Source organism: Anser brachyrhynchus (assembly GCF_964034855.1).
Source record: "Anser brachyrhynchus genome assembly, chromosome: 8".
Classification (NCBI taxonomy): Eukaryota; Metazoa; Chordata; class Aves; order Anseriformes; family Anatidae; genus Anser; species Anser brachyrhynchus.
This window is the reverse complement of record NC_137702.1, coordinates 26,195,933-26,213,740: the sequence shown is the minus strand read 5'-3', so window position 1 is coordinate 26,213,740 and position 17,808 is coordinate 26,195,933. Positions and strand designations below refer to the sequence as shown.

General features: G+C 38.3%; 1 protein-coding gene across 2 annotated transcripts in view; it reads right to left on the bottom strand.

The window, feature by feature from the left end:
* Window positions 1-17,808, bottom strand: part of NEK7 (NIMA related kinase 7) — a 69,260-nt gene that overhangs the window by 18,764 nt on the left and 32,688 nt on the right. For both annotated transcript variants that reach the window (XM_080601755.1, XM_080601754.1), the window contains exons 6-7: window positions 8,872-8,980; window positions 6,814-6,921 (exon numbers count right to left, since the gene is read on the bottom strand). In XM_080601755.1, coding sequence (XP_080457881.1) covers window positions 6,814-6,921; window positions 8,872-8,980 — 217 coding nt within the window. The remainder of the gene's footprint in view (window positions 1-6,813; window positions 6,922-8,871; window positions 8,981-17,808) is intronic.

Genomic DNA, 17,808 nt, shown 5'->3' with positions numbered 1-17,808 from the left:
GTTATACAACAATGAATAGTTTTCTTGTCTGAAAAACAGTTTTCTTCATCTTCCATAGTTTTCATGTTACTACACGTGTAATTTCAATTCATACTTACGACTCTTCAGTTTGATAGAAGTACAAATTAATTTGATACACATTTTGTCCAAGGCAGCTTTATTTTCACTACTGATATCCAACGATTAGAATTGTTCAGTTGCAGAATACTTCCAATTTTTGCTTTTAATGAAGCTCAAAAAATTTCCAGAGTAGTGATTTTCTTCTAAAAAGATCCACACTACACATATCCCCCTGCCCCACTCCCTTCCATACATACTGTTATCACTGACTGGAAATAATAGCAGTTAGAATTTTTCCTCCATGGGTTTTGATTTATTTTTTTTAAATGAGTTGTCTGTCCTTCCTTTTGACAGTATACAAATCACAAAAGGCTGCTTTTGAAACTACTAAGCACAGTTTAGTTTGAATATCTGAACCTGAGCCTGAAATCCAGGATCTTCAGCTTCCCAGAGAGGAAGGCTGGAAAGCCTGGGAGGCCAGCAGAAGCCCAGGTTCCTTGGAGCGACTTGGCCATCTGCTGCAGAACCAGGCCCTACGAGGGCTTTTCAGCTCCTGAATCTGTGGCTGGCCTGGCATAATCCTGCCTCAGAGCTGTGGGCTCTGGAGACATCCGCTCTTGAAAAGCAGCATTTACTTGGGCTGTCCCAGAGCAAATTTACATGAGACACTCCGGGACAGCTCTCCTCCTGATTTTAATCAGGCCCTACCCATCTGTGTCACAAGTTACTTGAACAAGATAAGTGCAGAGAAATATTCTAGCTCAAAAAAATAAATAAAAATAAATTTAAAAATATATAAAAAATAATATGAGTGGCAATTTTTGTGCACCATCTCTGAACATTGTGCCCATATGCCCCCCAAATGACTGCCTAACAGAAAAAGGGATCACAGATCTACACAGGTTTTAATTTGTGTGTAATATTTTCCTAAGCACTGAATCCCGATGAAGCAATCCAAATGAATGCAGTCAATTCAATACAAGTCAACCTTATTTCCACACTAACCATCTTGCAACACAGCCAGAGATTAATCTCAACACTCTTACTGCACAGCTACAGAAATGATGACTGCAAACCTCAGTTTATTTAACACAAATTACAGAGATCTCGTATCACTTCCACCTTTCTGAATTAGCCCCATCTATTCAGAATTGATCGCTATATTAATGAGATATAATGAACCTATTATTCCAAATCTGAATAATTAGACTAACAGTTTTCATCAGAGTAATTGTAATCTAATCATTTCCAAAAGTTCAGGGTTTTGTCTTGACAATGTGCTCTCTCTCTTATAAAGGCTGGCATCTCAAAGTGTACCACACTTTCTCAGGGGAAAACGGAGTAGGAAAATCAAAAAATTAATAAGAAGTACTGTCCTGTTTAAGAGGCCCAGCTCAGACCGGGAAACGTGCTGCCATCTTCTCACAGGCCAGGCCGCTGCCGCTGGTAACCTGCAGCTCCAACTGACAGCCCTCTTGGCAAACAGCACTGAAAGAGACGCTGAGAACTGACTCACAGGCAGAAACATGGGGACAGAGATCCTGTCTGTCACAGGGACAGACGCTGCATCCTGCAATGGGCTTGGCCCCATAAACTTTAGGGGGAGAGCCTCCCAGTCCCGGGAGAGCACCGGGTGTCAAGGCCCCTGCCCCAGAGGCCTGGGCAGCAAGGTGGGGCAGCGCAGCTGTTGGCTGAAACTGCAGAAAATCAGGAGCTTGAAACAAGAAACAGTGGGGAAAGGCAACTCAAACCCATGGAGCACTGCGAAAACCATTTGCTCTCATGGGATGATCATGTTCACCCACAGAGAAACCGTCAAGAGAGATGGTCCTTTCCCCATGAAAGAACGGGGGCACAGATGGCGGGACTGCAGCATCAAAACAGCTCCAGAGCGTCCAGAAGCAAAACAAAACAACTCTGCTATTCCGGTATAACAACAACAGGACTTTAATAGACATTTAATGACAACTACCTTACAACTGGAAACTGTAATTAAAAAACACTTGGCTTGATACAGCCTTCATAGCTTCATTATTCTTATTGTACTTCCTCCTTGAAAACCTGTTTTTCCTCCCCCACAGGCTGTGAGTTTGGGCACCTTTGAAAACTTTCAGCTGTATTTTGCATCTACCAATTAATGCAGGGATTTAGTACATTCAGACGCTTTGCTGGCAGTACTCATCTAATAAAACAGAAATGCAACAGTAACCTGGTTCTTAACTGGTTACAGAAGCAGTGCCTGTGCTGCGCTGAGACGTCAGGCGAGGAACTGGCAGTGAGTAATGTGCCAGAAAGAGGCTTCACACAATCCACAGGGGGCAGCTGAAAACACGGAGGTTTGAAGGTTCATAGCTTACCAAAAGCAAAGGTAATTTTAACCAGTAGCTCTGGGAAGCCTGCTGATACATTAGGGGTCTGATATGACTGTGAAAGATTGATGATAGTGAAAAGGAAGAACAAATGCTATCATTTTACAGCGTTTAGCCTAGTGTAACACCTTAACTGCAACACAACCTGAAGCCCCCAATGACCAACAAGTGAAAAGAATAGAAATTACAGTTATGTAGTCACTGGAATCACAAAAACAACCTGAAGATCTAGACATCATTACTACTTGTAAACTGTTTTCAAGAGAACGTGACACAAAAGATTCATTAATCCGAAGGCATTGCCCCCTGTTCTAAAGAACCGCAGTTTCAGTACACAGCAGTGCGCTGCTGGCAAGCAACTGCTAGATTTGATTATATGCTATGTTTCCTTCCTGGATCATTATTTTTTTTGTGGTAAGTGAAATACAGCATCCCAACACAGTAAAGAGATGCAACTTTCTTTACTCGTCTGAAGAAACAGAAACAGAATAACACAAGACAAAGAGGTAACACATGAAGGGGCCTACGCTGCTAAAAATAAAATCTGTAACTTCAATACTCTGTTTACTGCATTTCTGCATCTCAAGTAACCTGCAGTTAAGTTTTAAGGGTAATCTCCTTGAAAATGGCCTGTGTCGGTCTGATAAACTGCTTTCACAGAACCTGTTGCTCCTCTGGAGCTCCCTCCCTCTAAAGATGCTGCAGATCTAGAAAATGTTGTTTCCTCATACAAGCTTTCTGTTACTGGGAAAGGGAACAGACATAATGGAAACAGTGGTTATAAGGAGGAGGGAAGCTAGATCTGAGGGATCAGAGGCAAAGAAACTACTACGAAAGGGAGCGATGACAAACAGTCCATCTTACTACCTGCATAAATGCATAACTCGCACTGCCGCTGAGTTAGAGGAGAATGCGTGTTCACTTGAAAAGTGAATGCATCGAGGAGTTGAATGAAACACAGCAACAAACTCCAAGTACTATCAAGCCTTTTTTAAAATGGGAGAAAAATCTGTCTGGTAAATGTAAGCAACTTATATAAAGCAATGTAATGACTGATTCAGAAAGTGTTCAATAGACTAGCTTTAATATATTGAACAATGAAATTCCGTTCATTGGAAGAGGAAAATGGAGTGAAAGAATGTAGAATCACCAGAATTTAATACAAACGATCTTTTGCTTTCAAGAATTTTAAGAGGATCACAAAACAGTACCTACCAAGAAGGTACTCACATCATGGCAGCAGCATCCACCCAGACAACATATCATGTAGTCATCTAACACAACCACACTGAAGAACAGATTTTTTTTTTCCTAAACTGAACTACTAAAATACGGACTTAGATCCACTGAATGGTTAACAAAGATACAAAAAGCACATTTTTACATTATTTGCATGAATCTGCCTCAGGATTGCCATTTGATCAAGGCACTTATGGCCTGGCATTCAGCCGTAAAAGAAAACAACAAGAACAAAACGCAACACCCACAATCATGGAGAAAGGGCTAGAAGCCTTTCTTACTGGATGCTTCCTTCTTTCTTTCTTGGGTGCTCTTCCTGACATCCCTTTCTAGTATCACGTTTCCTGATGCTCAGGAATTTGTCAAGCTCATATCAAATCAACAATACAAAATGCCTCCATTTCCTTTGCATTTTCTTAATATTTTTTTTTATTATTATTATCAAAAAGATGTATACATGCCATAGCAGAAAACTCTACTGTTTTGATAAGGCTGTACAGAGTTAAAAACACTAAAACACTCTGTCCAGTGCATTTTTTTCCCATTTGTTTCAAATGGACCATCAGCGAGTATTTTAATTAAATCAGTATTATTCATAATTAGCACTTAGAAGCTGTAGCTAATGAAAATTTTAGTACACTTCTATATCTCTGGAAGCCTGAATCCTGTTTGCTACTGAAATTTTTATAAAGCCTGTAAACAAGTATAAATTGCTACACATGTTTGTAATTCACCATTTTCTATGCACCAAAGGTTTATGGAATCACAAAAAGATGCAACTTTGAAAGAAAATTCAGGAAAAACAGCCTCAGAAACTGCATGAGAAATTAATTTGAAAAAATGGTCTCTACAAGTGACATGATAAATCAGAGTATCACTGTCTCCACAGCAGCCTAAGTTAATAGCTGAACAAAACCTTTTTCCTAGGCTAAATTCTGACATGGTCTCGTAATTAAGTGGGGAAAATGGGAAAAGGAGCAGGGGCAGGGGGAACACAACAGCTCCTCCAACAAGACAGCACCCAACATTAGACACAACAGTTTGCTTTGTTGTTGTTGTTTTTCCCCACCTCCCTCCCTGTCTGGATGACTCCTCTATTTGTAAGAGTTAAGTTTTAACACACTTGGGGGGAACCAGAATTAAATCTTGAAGGTTATATCTGAACTTCCATGGGGAACCCAAGCACCTGGTCTCATTGCTTCTTGTCTGTGTCTTTAACTCCACCCTTTTTTTTTTTTTTTTTTTTAAATGTTAATGCAAGATTGCACATCTGTGTCCAAGTCTCACCTCGCTCCTATTCAGATCTCAGCAGTTCTTCGTGGTTCGGACTACAGCAGTATCAGTATGATGATAAAGGGAAAAACTAGAAGGTTTAAAAGTACCCAGAGACATTTTGAGAGATGAGGAAGTAGGAATTGTATAACAAAAAGATTCTTTTCTAGAATAGTTATTTTGTTTTTTAATATAATCATCACCCATGTCTCAAATGTGGTCCCAGCACAGTGAACATCAGTCCTCTCTTTTTCCATAATCTACCAGTAACTGGGACTATCTGAGTAAAGTCAAATTAAGAAGTGAGGATAAATACGGCACATTTTCACCTAAGACTATGAAATGTTATATTTCTAATTAGAACCAACAGCATCTGAACAAGCACAATTCTGTGTGTGTCCTCCTATGGATTTAAAATAGAGACTGTAATTATTACTTAAGACAGACATGAGTGGTTATCTTACGTACTTCTGTCAACCAAAAATATCTAAATGCCTAATTACAGAATTATTCACCATCATTTGTTAAAAATTCGCACTGAGCAACATTTGATTAAATTTTACCTATCTGTATTCCAGTTTCAGTCAGGTCCTCTGTCTGCCTCAATATCCTTTACAAGAAACAGGAAACAAATTCTAGACATTACCACCAACAGCCCCACTCTTTAGGGGTCTGGAAGTTCATTTCACGCTCTTTGCAGTCAATGACCGGGCTTGCATTCAGCAATGGATAAACAGACATTTCAGGGAACAAAAACTGAAGATGCTAACTACAAGCCAAATATGGGGGGAAAAAAAATGCTGTAGACACTAAATCCTACATTTCTCTTTAAAGATGCTGCTACTGTAGAAATGTTTCATAAATAAAGAGATCCTCTTAGATTCTGTAATTTGTCCATTCCCTGCATTTAAACAAAGAATCTCTCAAATACTTTACTTCTTTTTTCCCCTCCAAAGGTTTCTTAGTCATTTCAGACTTCAAATGCTCTCATATATTACTCAAAAGATATCACTTATATGAAAATTTTGCCTAGAAAACAGTGTTATTTTTGCTTGGAAAACAGTGGGTTTTTTTGCATGCTAGCAAAGAATAAATTGGGCATTTCAGAAGCTTTTTGTATGTTTATAAAAATCCTTTTTCTTTCATTAAAAAAAAAAAGAGAAAAGAAAAAAACTTCGTGGATCATAAAGCCTAATTCTGATCTCTCCTCAACTTATTCAGCACAATTTGAGAAACATAAACCTTAAAACATTTTTTAGACAATTACAGTAATACAAATGATACCAGATATTAACTGTAAAAGAATTAAAATTGTTTTTCCACATTTCAATCTCGTGTTTGTAAGGAGAAAAAGGTGAAAAAATACAATCACAATGTCATGGACATTTTCCCAAGCTGATCATTAACTAATCAAATTATTATTTATTTTAGTTTAAACAGGAGTTTGTCTTTCAGCCCTTTCAAAAAGCATCACTAACATGTCTTCAATACTACCCATACAACATACAGGCATAAATAATTATCATATACTTTCCAACACAGATTAACGTTCACTTGAATTGAAAAAACACATCAGTATTATTCATCTTATTTTTTTCTATCATTTCTAGGAAACACTACTATAATGAAGATTTGTTTTGAGCCAAGAACATACATTAAATGAGTTAAAGAAAAAAAAAGCAAGCTGTAATGCCTGAAAGTGACACAACCCCAGCATTACAGCTTTTCTGTATTAACACGGCTCACCATTCTAGTTTTTCAGATGGCATTAGCTGCGTGTTAACACTTCTTCCCTCCCTTCCAATGAATGGCCACAGTATTTCTACTACATAAAAATCCACCTTCCTTTTCCCTGCCCCTCAGAAAAGCTTACCTAAGGAATGAGCAGCTGTGGTTTTGGAACTGAAAAATCGTCCAAGTCCAAGGTCTCCAAGCTTTACTACCCCTGTAGCTGTAATGAACACATTAGCGGGCTTTATATCTGAAAATAAAAAACAAAATTTAAAAACTCAGTATGAGGTTGCAAGAAGAGCTATTTTAAGTATGGATAATGCGAACAAAATTTGACAGTGCCTTTTAGAAAGATGGAATTCGTTATTCAGAATTTTAAATTAACTATTTTAATAGTCCTAGCATCACTCAAACAAAAAAATATCTAAGAGCTGCAAAAAATACTTCAAAAAAAAAAAAAAGAAAACTAAATACCACATCATCTACCCCATAATCACAGAAACACATACAGCGAAGCTCATTCCTTCTTTATGTAAACTATCTATAAGGACTACCATTAGAACTAGAAAACTTATTATGCTTTAAGTAACAGACCAAAACATGTTTTCATGAACTGTAAATCACATTTTTGATCACGTTTGCTGATCAGATTACCCGCAGAGGCAAGATGTTATTTATTTGAAATAGGTAACTGATTCTCTTTAATAGAAGGTATTAAAACAAAAGAAAAGTTTTACTCAGGAGAATGGCTATTTGAACTTGTCAATGGAATTGGGCTAATGAAGTAGAAACAAAGAAGAGGAACAATATATACCCCAGACAGTTATTTTTCACTAGCAATATTCAGTTTATGTTTTAATCCAATCCTTTAGGGACTACAGCAAAGATTTTTATGTTATGATTTTTTAACAAGGTACCTAACTGTTAGTCTTCTTAGTAAACTGACCTGCTATTTGTTTGGCAAGTGTCCCCAGCTCTTACTGAGCCACACACTGGGGCTCAAAACTTAGAGAAAAACACTTAAGTGTGAAAAGAGAAGAGTTTACCTTAACCGTACCCTTATCTTCTTACAGAATGGTTAATTCAGTGTATAACCATAGATCTTCCAGAAACTCTGAAGGCAGTATTTCAGCCAAAATAAACTGAAATAAACTAATTTCATCACAAAGCATTCTGGTGAGATATCTGTATCTTATAGAAAGAATTTGTAATTTTATATCCCTCTCTTTGTTTAATTTGCACGTGCAGATGTTTGTACAAATGCGTAGAGAAGAAAAGGAGAATCAATAGGGAGAGCCATTTGCAGGGGCGCATCCAAGTTTATCTTGCTAAAGGGTGCAGCATCTCTGGCTGCAAATGACAACAGTTCATCAGAGATTGAGAAACTTTGCTTTTAGGCAGCTATTTGCATTACAGGAGGAGGAAGCCGATAACCTAAGACATCTAATTTCACCCGAACCCAGAGAGACAACCCATATATAGCTTGCATCTCATAGCTAGAGGGATTTCCAAGGAAAAAAAAAAAGTACATCTGAGAAGCAACTATACTACAATCTGTTTCCTTTGACTCAGAGTTATAAGGCAAAATGAAGACAACATACGGAGGAGAAAGCAGCACAGAGGTTTACAATGGGTAGAAGAGATTTAGTACCTGACAGGGATAGCTGTCAGCTACAAGGGCTGTTGGGACACAGTACTTGACACACAGACTGGAAAGAGCAGAGAGGAGCCAAGAAGGGGAGAAAATGCTCACGGCCAGCAGGTAAGGGAGAAAGGCCAATACATCACTGCAAGGATGCATGGCAGGAGGTAAATACTTTTGTAAAAAAAAAAAAAATAGGGAAAAATGGATAAATATAGAAAAACATAACAGAAAATGAGAGCCAGGAAATCAAATTGAGCAAGTGAAGAGAAAGCAGCAGCAGGATTTCCAGTACTTGCATAACTATCCCTTACTTTGAAAACTAAGTATCACAAGTCACTGCTGCAAACAAATGCTTACCACAGCCAAGTAAACACAAAGCACCAACTTCTGCCACACTTTGCTGTTACTAACAAACATTACAGAAACATACATTGTGTCAGCTGTTGAAACTGATTCCATTATGATTATTTGGTGTTTGGTGTAACTTGCATTGAACAAGCTTCATTTTCATACAGTAAAAGTTTTACTGAAGATAAAACTTTCATCTTCTATTACCTCTATGCATAACACGACGAGAATGCATATGTTCCAATGCACTGCAAAGCTGAACAAAGTACTTCCAAACTGTTCTCTCAGGAATCAATCTCTTCTGTTTCTTAAAATGCTTAAAGAAAAAAAAAAAGAAAGAAAAAAAAGATAGTCAATACATATCACAATTTAAAACTTGCATAAAGTGGCTGAAGAAATAAAAATAGAAAATCGTTTAGTTAAAAATCAAATACATGAGGCTCACAAGCTAATTAGAAAGGTTTAATAAAAGCTTCTTGACACAGAAGAAAGCTTTTTCCTTAAGTATTAAAACATATTTCATCAATATACATGCTTAAAATCAGTTAACATATTAGCCACAATTGAGGTTAGTGGAATAAAACTGCTCTTTCCCCAGGGTCTCACACCAGCACCACCACCACCCTCCCCAAAAAAGAAGGATTTACATGGCATGCAACAATTGTCAGGGCAGGATTAATGTGGTCAGAATAGCTTAGTGCAGAGAAAGTGATCACAGAACAAATGACCATCTGATATAAAGGTATGTGTGCAGAACCTCCCAAATGAAACACTTCCTTCCACCAACTTGAATTTCCATGTCCTCCTCTTCCAAATAGAGGAAAAACAGCAGTGGCACGAAGTCACCAAGAAAGGTCACGTAAGACTAGATCAGATTATGCATGGCTGAAGTTTCTAAGACTGAAGGAGTACTGCCTATTTCTGAAAATTTCATAGTGATCAAACTCTTGTTCAAGTATTTCTCATCATGTATAAACAACCATTCCCAATAACTGGTAGCAGTTCTATAGCCTGTTAAAACTTACATAAAACATAATTATGCTCTGCTAAACACATCACCTTCAAATATAATATTCAGGGACTGAAATATAGTCCTCCTAAAATACATACTGAAAACCTGGAATTCAGCCAATGTCAAAACGTGCAATTTTGATCATTATGAATTTTGCAGCTAAAGGTGAGAAGACTGAAAAACTGTTGCTCGTTTTGTCTCTTTTTAAAGAATTCTTATTTTGACAGATTTAAACTGACGAAGGAAATACATGAACAGCATTAATTAATTCAGATAGAAAGAAAAATACTTAGATGTATTTTAATAGTGTGTGTACACACACGTACACACTTCACAATCATACACACCCTAAGTTCATACAACAAACATTTATTACCCTGGAAAAATAAAAATATTTTCATATGCTATGTTCAAATGTGCCACTGAGAAGTTGACAGCTGCATCTACACATTACGGAGACATGCAGGAGTACAAGAAAAATGATTTTAAAATAGCTATTGTAAAATGTACCAGTCATACAAAGGATCATAAAATTTCACCAAAGTGTTTTTAGTTATAGGGACTATTTCAAAAATGCATTTTCATTTAAATGAGGCAAAGAATATAAATTACTTGTTTAAATATAATTTTCTCAGTCTTGGACTGAATCCAAACAAGCCCTGTGTATCTGTTCTCCCCATAGCTGGATTTGCATATCAGAGGATTGTTTGATGTCAACAGGAAGATGGAGACCAGGTTTCTTTTCATTTAAAAACAAACACACAATACATGTAAGTACGTGCACATGAAAGCATAGTTCCTTGATTTAAAATGCATTCTGAAATTATCATAATTATAACTAGGTATTTTATTTAAACATTCTGATTTTATTTATTTATTTTAACTGAAATCTAAGTACAAGCAGTGATGAAACACCATTCACAAAATGTCTGAAATACAAATACCTTCCATTATGGATTTCCATTCCTATGTACTTTAAAAATACACTGATGGCTTTCACTACAAAATCTGCTTCAGTTCTTACAGTGCAAGCATACAATATAACAACAGTTTAAGATGTAGTCTAATTCTACTGAAAGCATTTCAATTTTTCATGATACTAATAACTTCTCTTCCTGAAAACATCAATTATTAGCCCTGTAGATTTTGAATGTTCATCCATCTAGAGAGGATGTCAAAGAGAGCTGTTAAGTTTGCTAGCAATATGTAAACTGAACAAAGACACTGGGTTATTTCTAAATTTACAAGTAAAAATGCCTATGTGTTTAAGATAAATTCACTGAACGTTATTTTGTGTAGTAATTAGTTACACTCTTTTCATCAAAATACATATTCTCAATGGTTTCTTGGGCTACTGTCCACCAATAAGCAAGACAGTGATGAAAAGACTCCACCACTAGGAAGGACCGATTTTGCAAAACTAGCTGCTGAAATAAATTGTATGTTTCTAGGAAACAGTCCAGTATGCAGTGTTCTTGGAAAAGTCAATGAAGAAATGGAATCCCATTCTTGTTTGGACCCTTACCTTCTAACAAGAAATATAAGTTGATTGGAAACAGTCAAATTTACACCTATTTTATGCCAAACAGCATAATTAAATCCATATAGCATGTGTTAACTGCACTCAAAGCAGGATGCTTTTCTCTCTCTCCCCTATTTTAAAATAGTCTCCAATGAAAAATGCAGTTCTAATGGTTGCAGGTTTTGCCATTTCCTTTGGAGAAGCCAAAAGGCAAAAGACACAACAGCAAAAGAATAACATCCCTTATTGTAGCAGAGCACAGCAGCACCACAAGCACTTCAGTGTTAGCTCACTGCCTAGTGCTGTCGTGTCTTAAGCAGTCTAAGGTCCATGCAATCAAAAGTTACCCTTCGTAGTACACGTTACCATCACCTGTTCAAATTTAACCTCAAAGGAGTATGCCCTGACATAAAGCTTTCTGAAGTAATCTCATCTTCAGTGTTTTCCTATTCTCCTGCTTCTTCCGCATATCTGAAGCTCACAGGGCAGTCCTGATGTCCCTCTGATCCTTGACCTTCTAGGGTGTGACATTTTAAAAAAACATAAATCCCATTTGAGGTGAAAGATCAGCCTCAACATTGTTGAAACTGGGCAAAAAATAAATTGCTAGTGTATGTGCATTAAAAACCTGGGCTCTGTTGCAAGCTAGTGTTTTACCAGGTAAATAAGGAACGCCGGGCATGCTCACGCAGCAGACTGTCTCCTAGCAAGAATTAGCCATTTCAAAAGCCATATCCCATGAAACTTCCATCTCCATCGTTGAGAATGGAATCACAAAAAGCTGCTTAGAAGAGTTTTCACAATGTCAGTACAGATAAAACTGCAATTCAGTCATTTAATATGTGGTTTTTTTCTGCATGTAGATTTGCTACTCAAATGCCTTAAAGAGCTTTAAGGTAGGCAAGTTATATCACCAGTTTGTCTTTCTGTCCCATTTTTACAGTCTTACTGAGCAGTTTCATTATGGGAAAATAGAACTCTCCAGGTTTTCCCTAATGAATTGTTAGAAGAAAAATGAAATATTCTCCAAATGTTTCCATCCTAGTAAAGTTAAATATAGCTGCCTTGCACATAAACAGCGTATGCCATTCAATTTCTTGGAGACAGGAAAAAAAAAGTGAAAGATAGATGGGGAAAAAGTTTGAAGTCAATATGAAAGCATGAAATTATACTGAGTTTCTAAAAATGATGCTTTAAAGGTCAAATTCCAAAAGCAAAAGTGACAGCAATTAGCAAATGGTCTTATCTAGGCTTAACAAGGGCAGTTGGGAGACTAAATCTAAAGGAAGTATGTAGGACTACTACGTCTGGCTCTTGTAAGAAACCTAAGAATTTCCTGCAGATTAACAAAGAACAGAAGATTTCAATAAAATTGCAGATTTCAGGTATGACTGCCTATTCCTCAGTAGCCATGCTTTAAAAAAAAGAAAATAGTATTCAGTTCTGATGGTGGCATCTCACAGGATTTTAAGGTATCATTTAGGCTGGCTTAGACCTCAGTAAACAAGAAGGGAAAAATTTAAAAAATGTGGGTTTAAGAAGCAAGCTAGACTCTAGAAATGAAGAGGTGTGTGAACATCACTTGCAGAAAGATGATAAACTCATTATTTGAACAGGTTTTGCAGAGTAAGTGTAAAAAAAAATCTGCTCCTAAATTAGCATCAAAGTAGCCCACAAGAACATTCACCTGAGTCTTGCTCCTGTGGATGCTCTAGGCTAGAGCTGCCTTCTGAAAGAGGGAATCTAGGGAAAAAGTAAAAAGGGAATGATTGTTTCCTTGCTTTAAAGAAATTCCCTTTCCCTTCTTTCACATTTTGATGGCAACTGTGTCTGTTCTCACAACTTCACTGGTGGCTTACAAAATCATGAAGTTATTTTTTGATATATGATTACCTAGACTTATCAGAAGATTAGAAGATCAGACTTATCAGAACACGGTGAATCAACAACCACATACTTATGGGAAGATATCTGAACTTCATCAAGAGGAAAAGGATGCAGGAAGGAATCGCCAACTAACACATAATGACATTCTTAGAAACTTCTGCTTGTGTTTCTTTGGGATTCTTTTTAAATGTAGGATCACAGAGTCATTCACCTAGGTTGGAAAAGACTTTCAAGATCACCAAGTCCAACCATCAACCTGACCTATCGGGTCCCATCACTAAACCATGTCCCTTAGCACCACATCTACACATCTCTGAAATACCTCTAGGGATAGGACTCACCACTGTCTGTAAAGAAATTCTTCCTAAAGTCTGATCTAAACCTCCCTTGTTGCAACTTAAGACTGTTTTCTCATGTCCTGACACTTGCACCTGAAAAAAGGGACTGACACCTTCCTCTCTGAAACTTCCTTTCCAGTAGTCACAGAGAGATGAGGTCTCCTGTCAGCCTCCTTTCCTCCAAATTAAGTAGCCCCAGTCCCCACAGCCATTCCTCGTGTATCTTGCTTTCCAGTCCCTTTACCTGCTTTGTTGCACTTCACTGCATGTGCTCGAGCACCTCAATACCCTACCTGTGCTGAGGGACTCGAAACTCGATGCAGTATTTGAGCTCTCATCAGTGGACAATCACTTCCCTGGTCCTGCTGGCCCTGCTATTTGAGATTAAGGCCAGGATGCTGTTGGCCTTCTTGGCCACCTGAGCACACTGCTGCCTTGGGGAGAACAGAGAGAGGGCAGAGGAGGCTGCGCAGTTGTAGTGGGAAACCACGCAGATTCCCTACTTAGTAGTTTCACTACTAAGTGCAGGCAGGAGTCTCACCTTGTCAATGCGACAGGAACAAACCTGAACTGACATGGGCTTGCTGGATCAAAAAAGGCTGGTAATGATGGATAGCAACACCTACATGATTCTGAGACTCACATCTAGAAATGGAGTTTCTATACAAATTATTTTCTATTTAAAAGGTTCTATAGTTCTAGCAGAAAAGCAGCGTCCCAGGAGCTTTGTCTGGCTCTGTTCAGCAGAATGCCAGGCTACTAAAATGAAAGTGTACCTTCCCCACCACCACCCCCCCCAAGAGAAACAAACCAACAACAACAAATGAAAAAAAAAAAAAGAGACAAACTTCTCCTCAAACACATTCTCCTTTCACACACAATCAAAATAAAGACACCTACTTAAAAGAAATAGAAATATTGCAAGAAAAATACAAGTCAAAATTTTCTTATTTCCATTTTTAGTATATATTTTTATGCTAATAATCTATTAATTAGACTGCTAATAGCATTCTTGATTCAACTGTGATCCCTTACAAAGCTCTGACCAAAATCACCTGAATATACAGAGAGATATGTATCTCCATTCAATTGCTTTTTCAAGGATTCGTTTCATTTTACCTGACCTACAATCACTCTGTTCCCACCTAATGGTTTTGCTCATGAAAAAAAAAAAAAAGGAACATACAGCATTCAGAGATCAAGATCACCTAACAAAACCAGATCTACTTGCAGAGCCACTAAAATAAAATTTCCAATACTGCATCATTTTCATTGTCCCTGCAGTTACCGCTGAGCAGGGCTTCTTAAAACACACAGCCACGTTTAAATTCAACAGTATTTGTTTACATGCATCTCTCTCCAATAAATCCCCTTGGGAAAACTGGTACAGCATGAAGATGTGAAATTTGTGTTTGAATCATTAACTCTACCTCCTAATAAAAAGCAATGGCATGACACAGTAAATACAGAGGTTACCATTTTAAGGTTTTTGTTGTTTGGTTTTTTTTTTCATTTTACAAGTAAGGCAGACAAATTTGAAATCTTCTCTCCATTCTCAGAAAGTTACTCAGACAGTACGAAGACTGACACAGGAAATTTTACAAAAACTGGGTGAAAACCTAAAAATAATCCTCCAGCATTGTTTGCAGGACATCTCAGACAAGAAAGGCACTAAGAACCATTGGTTAAGAACACCTTTCCATTCGCCCTTCTCTCTGAAGAAGAGTCAGGGAGGCAAACAATTCTTGCACCAGTGAGCGAAGGCGGAGATGCAACACCCCAAGCACTTCTGCTCCAGCTAGATCTATCTGAACAGAGCAGCGAAGTTTAACACCAAGTTAACTATACGTAGATGACTGACACCATTACACTCCTTGAGAGGAACGCCAGCCAGCTTACACAATAGCTTCAGGCACGGTGTCTGTGAGATGGGGACTGTCCATCTGACAAAACAGCGCTGATTTGAGCAGGAAATCTGCCCAGTTATTCTCGTTGTTCCAGTGGCAGAGGCAGACAGGAGCGTTCCTTCCCCTGGCACACACAGGTACCTTACCTGCACGTGGGAAACTGCTCTCGCTGCTCGCCTGGGAGCTGAGAGCCAAGGCGAGGGGCCAGCACGTGGCCGGGGAGCAAGAGCTTACCAGAACCAGCTTCCCTGCCCTGACACGGCTCTGCCTTCTCTTTTTCTTTTGTGACTGTACAACCGCACTCACAGAGTGACTGCTTCCACTGGAAACAACAGCCTCGGTTGTTACTTACTACATAACTCGCACAGATAAACCAAGTTGAGTAAGGAGACATTTTTTCAATTCTACCAAAAAAAAAAAAAAGTTTAAGAAAAAGCTTTTTAGTAGCTTTAAAAAAGGTTAGTGGCAAAAATTAACCTGACTGGTTCAAAGCCCCAAGTTTAGCATTTAAGAAAAGGCATTAAAAAAATAATAATTTAGTTCTGATCTTTTGATCTGTACGTAACACATACTGTGTTAGAGCATCCCCACTATTATGTGCTTCTTCAAGTGATGCTGTCTTTTAAAAATATTTTCCAAAATGCCTACACAAGAAAAACAACCTAAGAATAAAGGTGCCACAAAATGAAAGAATATTAAGGAAAAAATGCAAATATTTGAAGCTTTTATTAATGTCATACTTTCACTAAGATGGTAAACCGCTCTATATTATAAAACATAAGCAAATGCTAAACAAAAATGCTGCAAGTCAGGAGCCACTTTTTAAAACTTGCATTTGCCAGCCCTAATAAACCATTATCACGAAAAAAAAAAAAATGCACAAAAGACTACTTTTAAAAAATACTTCTTTCAAAATCACTATGTCAAGCATTTGGATGCAAATATGCATATAAAAACCCTCAGAATTAAAGCCACCAGACTTTCTTCCCCCAAGAGTGTGCGAGCAGTTTTCAGTTTTCCTTTTTTTTTTAATTATTATTTCAAAAGACCCTTTTCTCATTCATTCATGACACTCAGTTAATGAGCAGTTTCAAAATGTCTCAAGGCTTTATTTAGCGTGCACTATTCAAAGCCTATTATTAAATATAAACTGGGGAGGGAAGCTTCCTGATACACATCCTTGGAACATCAAATTCATAAAATAAACTTTGTGAGGTTTATCTTCACAAACGGCCTTAAAAATGATGAGATAGTAATATCCCTATTTTACAGACTAGAATGGGGAGCAAAGAATTAAGATCAAAAGTGTTAATTACTTTTGGCACCAATCTTAAGCACCTCCTTTTCAACATACTTAGCTTTATGAAACAGTTCATCTTCAAAGCACAGTTTCTGCTCAGATCAGATGAAGCTGTGAACGCTCAGTGCTTCTACAAATCAAACCCCAGTTCTACCTTGATTATCAGAAATACAGAATAAGCAATTACTGTTCCCATCAAAAAAGCAGTTGAAGTGGTTTATACAGTATCCCTTACGACCAGTACCAGAGGCAGTAAGAAAGGATAGTCTTTGGAACAGCATTCAACTGCATTAACCAGGAAACCTTTGTCTTCCTTAAATTCCCTGCCTTGGAAACTACAGCTACAGCAAAGGCAGCAGCACAGCCACAACAAATTACAGCGTGTACTGCACAAGCATAATTCCCACCCAGAGTAGCTGCATCCTTCCTTAACACCGAGCAGAACAGTGGTTTGTCAAGGAAGAACTAAACCTGTAATTTGCTGGAGTGTAAGATACTCAGTTGTATAATTCGCTAGGTTTGAATGCCTGCTTTTGCAGATTCAGTGTTGCTTCTTTAGGTTATATGCAATTCCCTCGATTTACAAAAAGCATAAAAATAACAACAGAGACGCAGGCTCTCCATCATATCGCTACATGCAGCTTACCAGAGTTGGCACTTTTACAGCCACAGCTAGTGCTGGAGCTGACCAAGCAACTTGCACAACAGAGCATCATCCTTCAGTAGATACCAGATGGGTACGCCTGCAGACTTCGTGCACGTTTGCTGACAGCAGCAGAACAGCAGCGCTCCTGAACCATCAGTCCCCTTCCACTCTTAGTAGGGCAGTACCCCCTGCAGGACAGGCTCTTCTTTGTGCTCCCCTTACCTCTGGGGGATCCATAACTCCTGCACAGCCTGCCTCTTCTCTACCCCCGTCCAAGACCTGTCCCCTCCCCATTCCTGTCTCTTCAACCCATTTTCTCTGCTTATGCAATCACTGCCTGTCCCCAGCCTGTCCAAATCACCCCAGCCAGGCTCTCCACCTACTGACAGTCCATTTGTCTGCCCAGGGTCCCCGCACAGCCTGTCCTGCCTTCTGGCAACATAATCGGTCCTTTGCTTGGCTCACTGTGTTCATCTTCAGCACTGGGGCTCCCCTTTCTCTCAGTGCATTACTCCGGTTCTCATTCTCCTAT